The 9287-nt window shown below is 38.8% G+C and overlaps 1 protein-coding gene across 6 annotated transcripts in view; it reads left to right on the top strand.

The window, feature by feature from the left end:
- MTREX (Mtr4 exosome RNA helicase) overlaps positions 1-9287 on the top strand; it is a 45306-nt gene continuing 36019 nt past the window's right edge. For 5 of the 6 annotated variants that reach the window (XM_061469405.1, XM_061469406.1, XM_061469407.1 and 2 more), the window contains exons 1-9: positions 2-311; positions 689-817; positions 2440-2506; positions 4599-4661; positions 5200-5312; positions 6127-6301; positions 7193-7283; positions 7647-7771; positions 8887-8985. In XM_061469405.1, the coding sequence (XP_061325389.1) occupies positions 202-311; positions 689-817; positions 2440-2506; positions 4599-4661; positions 5200-5312; positions 6127-6301; positions 7193-7283; positions 7647-7771; positions 8887-8985 (972 nt within the window). In that variant the 5' untranslated portion in view covers positions 2-201. Of the gene's footprint in view, positions 312-688; positions 818-2439; positions 2507-4598; positions 4662-5199; positions 5313-6126; positions 6302-7192; positions 7284-7646; positions 7772-8886; positions 8986-9287 lie in introns of all 6 variants that reach the window. The other variant, XR_009746240.1, reaches the window with a different exon arrangement.

Genomic DNA, 9287 nt, shown 5'->3' with positions numbered 1-9287 from the left:
GAGGCTCTTCCGCGCTGGAGGGGGGGTCACGGCGCTCCAGTGCTGGTGGGGTGGGACAGAGACCGCTGTCGGCATTGGGCCTTGCGTGGGGGTCCAGGTGCCGGCGGGTTCTGTTCCATCCCCGGTTTCAGTTCCAGAGCAGTAGCAGAAAGGATCCGGGTAAGGGTGGCTCCGAGAGGCAGTGTGGGAGAAGTGAACAAGATGGCGGACGCCTTTGGAGATGATCTTTTCAGAGTGTTTGAGCAGCCTGCCGCCGCATCTGCCGCCAGGAAGAGCAAGGCGTTCGTCATTGATGGCGTCAGGACATCGGGGTGAGGTCGCGGCGTGAGGCCGGAAGAGCTGGCCCTTGGGGGTATTTTGGCGGCTGAGCCTCGCGCCGCACTGCCGGGCGCTTCTTTTGCCAGTTAATTTGAGTTACTGAACCCCCACGGGGCCGGGGAGTCGGTGCAGGCTAAAGGGTATGCTTACTGCGATCCCTGGCGCCCGCGCTGTGGCCACCCCGATGCGGTGGGTGACTGGGGAGCGCCGGGAGTTGGAGGCAAGCACATGCCGGAAGTAGTTTGAAAGCGCATGGCCGGTTGTACCCTAATTCAGTGTGATGACCGTTTCCTGTCAGACCACATTTTTTCTCTGAAAATACACGCGTATAACTGGCAAATGTTAGGTTGGCTGTCTATTTATGTTGCAGAAAACGATCAGAAGAAAAATCCTCAGCAGTTACAACAGCACGGCCAAAAAGGAAAGCTGAGGTCAATCATACTGAAAATGCTCTTTTGGGAAAGAAGCGAAAATTGGAAGATGGATTAGAAGATGACAAGTAAGTACCCAGTTTAATGTGTAAAGAAGTCATAGCAAGACATGCTGGTTAGCTCTGTGCCAATTGTGAGTAGTCAATGTGAGTAGCTCTGTAGTGTTTTCACATAAGGATGAATTTGCATATGAAGTTGACTTTACCTGTGTGAGCAAGGATGTGTTGGTAGTACAGGTTCAGCAGAGATGAGCACTGGGCATATTTAAACTAACAGTACAGGCAGATAGACTACTGTGGTATGAAATGTTTGTGTGTGCATTTACTGCATATGGGTTGGTGGTTCTTGGTCAAAGCCATAATGTTGATTTCAGTCATATAGCAAGACGTAAGCAGTGAGGCACATGGGAGGAGGCAGGCTTGCAGCTTACCACACTGTGAAAGACTTAAATGGCTTCGGATACAGGAAGAAGAATTTGATCAGGGAGACAGAAAAAAGGCTCTTAAGGCATGTAAGATTATAACTGCAGGAAATATTTGGAATCTCAACTATGGACATGCTTTTAAATTTGAGCACAAATGGGGGGTATTTGATATGAAGAGGGGTTATAAAATTGGGTGTACCAACAGCTGGGGATTCAAAGCAGCTGAAGGGAAGTGAGAGTTCAATTTCTGTGCTTCAGGATCTGCATATATCTCCCTCTTTTCTTTCTAGAACTTCATGACTGTGATTATGAATGGTTTTGAAAACAAATTGAAGGGACAGTGTGGGCACTATTTCAGCTTAGTGTGTCTTAAGAGATTCTTGGTAACTTGGAAGTTTATGTTGGTTCAGAAAACGAATGATAGGGTTCATGGATTAAAAGTTAATATAGAGCTGCCAAATGCAGGTGTGTACCTCCTAGCTCAAGATGTAGAAAACTGCTACAGAAGTAAAACTTCCATGCTTGCTGTGTTCTTATACTTTTATCTGGGTTATGTATTATTGACTTGTGTCAGTCAGAATTCTGGTATGGATTGTCATTTGGGTTTAGATGGTAATTTTTCTGAAGTTCAAGGTAAGATTGTCTGTGAGAAAGTAATGAGAAGACTTCTCAGAACACTGTAAACTTGCATAGATGCAAACCAGAACCAGAGTCAACACTTGAAGTCAGTTTCTGTGTTAATGGGCTTAGTGGAAGTAGCTCCAGTAGCTTACACTTAGAAAAAAAACAGCGTTTATGCAGTGAGATACTAGTCCTTTCTTGTGGCCATGAGAAGAGGGACTTGTAAAGAAGAGAGCAGGTCTCATCTTCAGGCAGCTGCTTGGGATCCTTCAGGCTGCTGTTACTTGGTGTCATGACTAGTAGCAGGAATGCTGTTCTTGAATTTTGCGTTTTTGCATGTTAAAAAAAAGTTCCAATTTAATCAGAAAACTCTATGTGATTCAAGTGCTGTTTGGTTTGTGGTGCAAGTTTTTAAGGTGTTATAAATCCCAAAGCAGTAGCTAGAGCATATTTATAGAGAAGCAATGTTTTAAGACTTAGAGGTGTTAGTCCTGGTGGGAGTCTGCCAACTGCCCATTTCAGGTTTCTGTATAATTTATTTTAATGTTGCAGTTAAAGTACAGGTGAAGTTCAAGATTTTAGCATTTATAAAGAAATTGGGATTTTTAAATACATTTCTGGCAATCCTAACTCATGTGTTTTTAGTCTGGCAGACGTGATGCCTTGGGTAAGGGTACAAGCTGTGGAAACTGTTGAAGGTTGTACGCATGAGGTGAGTGCAGCAGAAATGCGTGTGGAAAGTATAGGCTTGTTTCATATAATTGTATCTATTACTGTCAGTAAAATAATACTGCGTTATTGTGCTTATTATATCATAGACTTATATAATCATTTAGGTTGAAAAAGACCTTTAAGATCATCAGGTCCAACTGATAACCTGGTACTGACAAGTCCACCCTAAACCATGTCCCCAAGTGCCACATCTACATGAAAGACTTTCAGGGATGGTGACTCAACCACTTCCCTTGACAACCCTTTTGGTGAAGAAATTTTTCCTAGTGTCCAGTCTGAACCTCCCCTGGAGCATTTGAGGCCACTTCCTCTTGTCCTATCACCTGTAACTTGGGAAAAGACACGAATAGCCACCTTGTTCAGTCCTCTTTTCAGGGAGTTGTAGAGAGCAGTAAGGTTTCCCCTGAGCATCCTTTTCTCCAGACTAAACAACCCCAGTTCCCTCAGCCGCTCCTAATCACACTTGTGCTCCAGACCCTTCATCAGCTTTGTTGCCCTTCTCTGGACCTGCTCCAGCACCTCAGTGTCTCCCTGAACTGAACAAAGGGTTCGAAGTGCAGCCTCACCAGTGCCCAGTACAGGGGGGTGATCACTGTCCTGGCCCTGCTGGCCACACTGTTGCTGATACAGGCCAGGATGCTGTTGGCCTTCTTGTCTGCCTGGGCACAAGCTGTATCATGTTCAGCTTGGTCAATCAGCACCCCCAGGTTCTTTTCCACCAAGCAGCTTTCCAGCCACTCTGCTGGAAGTAGTTCTGTATGGGGTTGGTGTAGCCCAAATGCAGGACCTGGCGCTTTGCCTTGTTGAACTTCATACCATTAACTCAGCCTATTGATCCAGCCTGTCCAAATCCCTCTGCAGAGCCTTCCTACCCTCAAGCAGATATTTTATATTATATTTAAAGTAGAACAGGCTTGTAAAGAGTTTGAGGTCTGTAACTGGCACTTGAAAAATTAATAAGGTACGTTACCAGAAGTAGTTTGAATGATACTTGCAATAAAATGAGTGATTGTGAAACATTTGATGATAATATTGATAAGTTGCTGTATTTTTAAAAGTGCCAGGTTGCATTCTGTCTACTGTTGTTGAGCATGACAGCCTGTTCATTGTTAAAATAGGTCTGTGTTCATAGTGAAATCTCAGTGTGCAGCTGTTCATGGAAATATTTTACTATTCTGGTTCAAGAAAGAAAGGCTTTCTTGTAACGCTGATTATTGTTAAAAATTACATTTTGGTAAAAAGGGAAAAAGATTTCTATGCAAAAGCAAAATAATGAAAACTTTCCGTTTCCAAATCGTATTAGACGTAACTGCAATATAAAATATGAAAACTTGGAAGTATTAATGTAGATGTGTATTTTATCATCCTTCATCCAAAGATGTCAGAGTTTCTGTGAGAATTAAATCTGTAATTTTTAACTTCTTTGTACTCTTACGATAATTCTCTTTTCTGTGCTGTCTTCCCAAGCTATCTCCATTTAAATAGGGTCACATTCAAGCACCCTGTATGATTAGACTTTTGTAATGAAAGAACTGAATATACAATTGATAATACAATTGCCTGTATAACTGTATAGTCTTTGCTATCTCAAGATGTCTAGCAGAGGTTTGCCATCACTTAGTAACTGAAGAATGCTTAAATATTTAGTATGAAGGAATGTTAGATATAAACCAGCAACAGGAACTTTCCTGTATAAATACATTGTCCTTGGAAAGGGAGTATTTTCAATGTGAGCTGAGTAGTTGGTGTCCATTGGCCAGAAGGCTATGATTGTGTCTTGGCTTGAAGAACTGATGTGCCAAGGTAGGTGAAGCAGAAATATTTCACAGAAGACAGTAGGAAGTATCAGAGCAGTGAGAGAAGGAACCTTGTTGAGCAGAAGGATAGAAATATTGGTTGAAAAACTTCTGAGAGAAAGGAAGGAAGCCTCGACACGTGAGGTCATAGAAACAGGATAATATAAATTCACGTTGGTTTTCATGCGCATCTCCTGCCCTAGATCTTCATAGCTTGACATGTCAACTTTATTAAGACACTGAGAATTCTGCAGCTGTTTTTATTGTATTTTATAGGTGGCACTTCCAGCAAATGAAGAATTCACAGGTCTGAAGCCAAGAACTGGGAAAGCTGCAAAAGTATGTGATAGATTGTAGGGGGATTTTTGCATATGCTTCGGAGAATAAGTGAGGGTAGAGGGAAAAAGTATGTATTTTGTCAGTAAGACTAGGAAAAGAGTGTGTTGAAAAGATGACCTGTTGCAAGTAAGATTGGTGTTTCTATATTTTAAATTTGATAGAATATAATGATGTGGTTGAATGGAGTGGATAAGCTGACTGCAGTTCTATTCTACAACATCAGGTGGTGGCTACAGTTGCACTCAGTAGTTTCTTGTCCTAAATTAGTAAATTAGAGAAAATTCAGTCACTGGGGCAAGACTTCAATTTGATATGACAAGAAGACACAAGAGAAGATCTTAGGTGAAGTATTAGTTTAAATTATTTAAATACAAAGTAATTGAGAAATACTGGATATTAATATCATTTTAAGTTACAGATATGAGCAGGATGCCATTTCTGCCTATAATTTGCACAATAGATCAGTCACAGGATGAATTAGATGTAAGTAACATTCTGTCTTAAAAATATGTAATGCTTTTTCTTGCTTTCTTTCTAGGAATATCCATTTATTCTTGATGCTTTTCAGAGGGAAGCTATTCTTTGTGTCGATAATAAGCAGTCTGTGTTAGTGTCGGCTCATACATCAGCTGGTAAAACTGTTTGTGCAGAGTAAGTAATTTTCTGTCATGTTCTAATGAGAGAATGGTGTGATGTTTGTCATATCCTTTTGTTGAACAGTCAATAGCTGTTGTGCCTCAAATTCTTGATACAAGGTTTGGACCATTAGTATTAGACTTGAATTGACTACTCAGATACAAAAATTACTTCTTTCATCTTGTTTAGTGGGTAATGAAGGGCTTAATTCGTGTTTAAGCTTGTCTTCTGTTTTTGAACAATCTCAGTTTGTTGAGATGTTATTATGGAGATTGAAAGGAAAGTTTCTGCTATCCAAATTTGCATGAATTTAGAAAAAAATATATTGTTTTTCTATCCTCTGGCTGTAAGGAATTTCTTACGTGTTTGCACTGTCAAAAGCAGTGGTTTGTGTTAACTAGCAACTTTGTGTTTGTCAGACAAGAAATACTTAAAAGATGGTGTACGTTTTTTGTCAGGGATTGGTCTGATAGTGGAGTGGCTTCCTTACCTTAGGTGAAAAGTGAGATGTGCATGTAAATATGTTAGAGCATGGGTTCCAGTAATAATAGTTTGTCATGCGACTCTGCCAGATTTTTAGATTAAGCTAGGTGTGCCCTAATCTCCATAAAAATCAGTTAACTTGTTAATGATTTGTTGCTCTTCAAAGATGCATGCGTAGTTAAGGTTGCATTGAAATTGTATGAAGTGATTTGTATTCTTGTACTGTGTTCTGCCTTCTTTTTTTTTTTAATTTTTAATTTTTTTTTTTTAAGGAAAAGATTAGATGAAAATAATATGGTATGAATGACTTCCTGACAACTTCATAATGTACAATGTTTAAATACAGGTATGCAATTGCCCTGGCTTTGAGGGAGAAACAGCGTGTAATATTTACAAGCCCAATTAAAGCTTTGAGTAATCAGAAGTACCGTGAGATGTATGAAGAATTTCAGGATGTTGGTTTGATGACTGGGGATGTCACCATTAATCCTACAGCTTCTTGTCTGGTAATGACAACTGAGGTAAGACCAGACATTAATTCTTGATCTGTCAATGATAATTTTCATTATGCCTCCCTTTAATATTTTAACTTCTGTTTTTTGAAAAAGTTAGGTAAATATCTGTAAATTCATGCTTTTGGACTGTCTGTCAAGAACTTTCATTCTCACATGGAGAAAGACAGAACTTAATTTCCTGAATGCTCAAGACAGTGAGTTTTCTTTGGATAAATGTGTAGTAGTAAAGTCAGTCAGTCAAAGTGAATCCTATAGGGTCAGTATTTTGTTTTTGGGAAATAATAGGGTGAGAGGAGAATCACTGAATGGTAATTGTGTGTTTCATGCCAGATACTATTACTCCAGGAGTATACAGCTTTTCACCTTTGTTAAAAAAGTCCCATTAACACAGTTTTATTGCATTCCTGTTGCAGAAATCTGTCTAGCCATCAGCTGAAATTTTTCTGTCTTCACCTTAAATGAGTGAACTGTCTTACAGAGAAAACTCTGGTAGGAAAAGATGTGGTGGAGAGACAGAATTACTTGATTTCTGACCAAAGATTTCATGTTAATCGCAGAGAGGTCGTCTGTTAGGATGAGGGAAGAAGGTGGCTTGACAGGCCTGTAACAAATAAGCTGCCACATAGAGGCTGGGAGAAAAATAATGGTTTTTCTTTCAGGTTTCTTCACTGTTCTTGTAGGAAAACTGGCTCATCTGAGACAATGAGATTTGGAATCAACTTGGAAAGCACCTCACAGCCAATCTTAAAATGCTTTTAAGATTTGTGCAAAATAAGATTTCATTTTGCCACGTAAATGTGAACCAGAAATTCAGGCACTTTCTCACTGAAATCTGTGTAATATGACTTATTTCATGTGTTGGATCTCAATTTTCTTTTTTTTTTTTGGCTTTCCTAGATTTTGAGAAGCATGCTCTACAGAGGTTCTGAGGTTATGCGGGAAGTTGCATGGGTTATTTTTGATGAAATCCACTACATGAGAGATTCCGGTATCCTATATGTACTTTCTTTTCCTCAGGAAGTTTGATGTTTGTTTTTTTTCTTTCCCAAGAACATTTTTTTTTTTTATGAATTAAATCTTTATTATCTCTCTCTCTCTTAAAGTAACTCATCTTTGTACATAAATCACTCAGAATTTGTTTTGTATTGAATGTGTGTCAGACAGCTATTGTGTGTCATTGTCTGCATTTTCTTTGCCAAGGCAAAAGCCACTTCAAGGGCACTTGTGTAGGGGAAGCTGATTTTAGTTTTCATTTTATTTTTTCTTTTAGCATGCTGTTCTTTGGTTTCAGAAGTGAAAAAAACCCAGCCTTTAATCATATACATTTCCCATGTGACTTTTCCATTTTCAGAACGTGGTGTGGTTTGGGAAGAGACCATTATTTTGCTTCCTGACAATGTTCATTATGTCTTCCTTTCTGCAACTATTCCAAATGCTCGTCAGTTTGCTGAATGGATCTGCCACCTTCACAAACAGGTAATGTTTCTGATGTGCTATATGTCCATCTGTGTTGTCTTGTAACGTAATACTGTATCTTTGATGTGAACTCAACCTTTGAGCATCTTTTCAGTCATCTTACAGCTTATAAATGATGATATTGATCACTTCTGGCTTCTCTGGTTGTACTTACAGTTTTTGCAGCTATACTGGCTGTTCGTTCTGCATAGTACCATTACAGCTGTTTCTTTAGATTTTATTTTCCACACTTAATTTAGACACTAGCTTAATTTCAGCAAACATTCTAAATTAAGAAACATGATGAACGTACTCGGAGGGCTGACAGACAAGAGGTTATTTGGAGAAATTGTTTGAAAAGCTCTGTAAAAAGGCCATGTGGAAATAAAAAGTGAATAATAAATCCTTAGGAAGTACTATGTATGCATGCAGGCAAATTAAGAAAAGAGGAATATAAGAAATCTATCCTGTTCTGTAACTATTAGGTTTATCTTACTCTCATTTTTTTAAGAGATGCTTTTTCAGCAAAGAAGATGGGAATCAGAATTAGGGAAGTTAATATCTGTAAGAGGTTGATCAGATTTGAAAAATACCCCTGAGATTGCTTATTACATTGTTTGTAATGAAAGGGGTGTAGTATAAGGGACTTTGAAGAACACTGTACTGGGATTTACTTTTTTTTTTTTAAAGGAGAAGCAACCTTTCTCCATGCATGGAAACATTAAATGTTTTTAAGTCTACTGTGTGCCTTTTTTTAGGTGGTGTAAGAAATATTGTAGGGTTTTTCTTACAAAACAGAAGTTTGCAGTTTTTCCTTTGGTTTTAAAAGGTGTTAGGATTTTTAGTGTGTAATAATGCAGAAAGAAATGGTACCTGTCCTTACTTTTTGTGTTCATGAGAAAGAATTTTTAAATTTTTTTTTTTTTTGTTAAGCCAACCTGTGTTCTAAAGAAAATGCAAACATTTTCTTAAGCAACATCCATATTCAGGAAAGAAAATCTCTTGACTTCTATAAGTCTGATTTGTTACCTTTTAGAAAGATGCGTTTTAATAGAGACGTACTGGATTTTCCATCAAGCAAGTATTTTTACGATGCAATTAGAAACATTTACATGTATGCTGTTCTTTCTTTATAGCCTTGCCATGTGATTTACACAGACTATCGACCCACTCCACTGCAGCATTATATATTCCCAGCAGGAGGAGATGGGCTCCATCTGGTGGTTGATGAAAACGTAAGGAACGTTCAGTTTGTTTGAAAGGTCTTTTTTGTTGTGTATCAGTCATGAGCTTGATCTTCTGCAAAATTTGGATTGGCTATACAAAGGATGTTTGCATTAAAATGAAGTACGCAAGGGTAACAGTGATTTCTGAATTGCTGTTAAGATTTTTTTCAGTCTTATAGAAGAGGTAGGTTTTGTTATCCTAATGTCATATAGTCAGCTGAGTAATAACTTTGCTCGGATGTCTTAAGTGTCATCAGTCTTGCTTTGTTTTCTAAAGTGCATGCTGCAAAGTATCTGATGCGTCTTTTACT

Source organism: Pezoporus flaviventris, unplaced genomic scaffold (genome assembly GCF_033815535.1).
Source record: "Pezoporus flaviventris isolate CSIRO_AGI_PZ_B2104156 unplaced genomic scaffold, CSIRO_AGI_Pfla_v1 ptg000057l, whole genome shotgun sequence".
Lineage (NCBI taxonomy): Eukaryota > Metazoa > Chordata > Aves > Psittaciformes > Psittacidae > Pezoporus > Pezoporus flaviventris.
The sequence above is the reverse complement of the archived record's forward strand: the minus strand, read 5'-3'. Positions and strand labels throughout refer to the sequence as shown.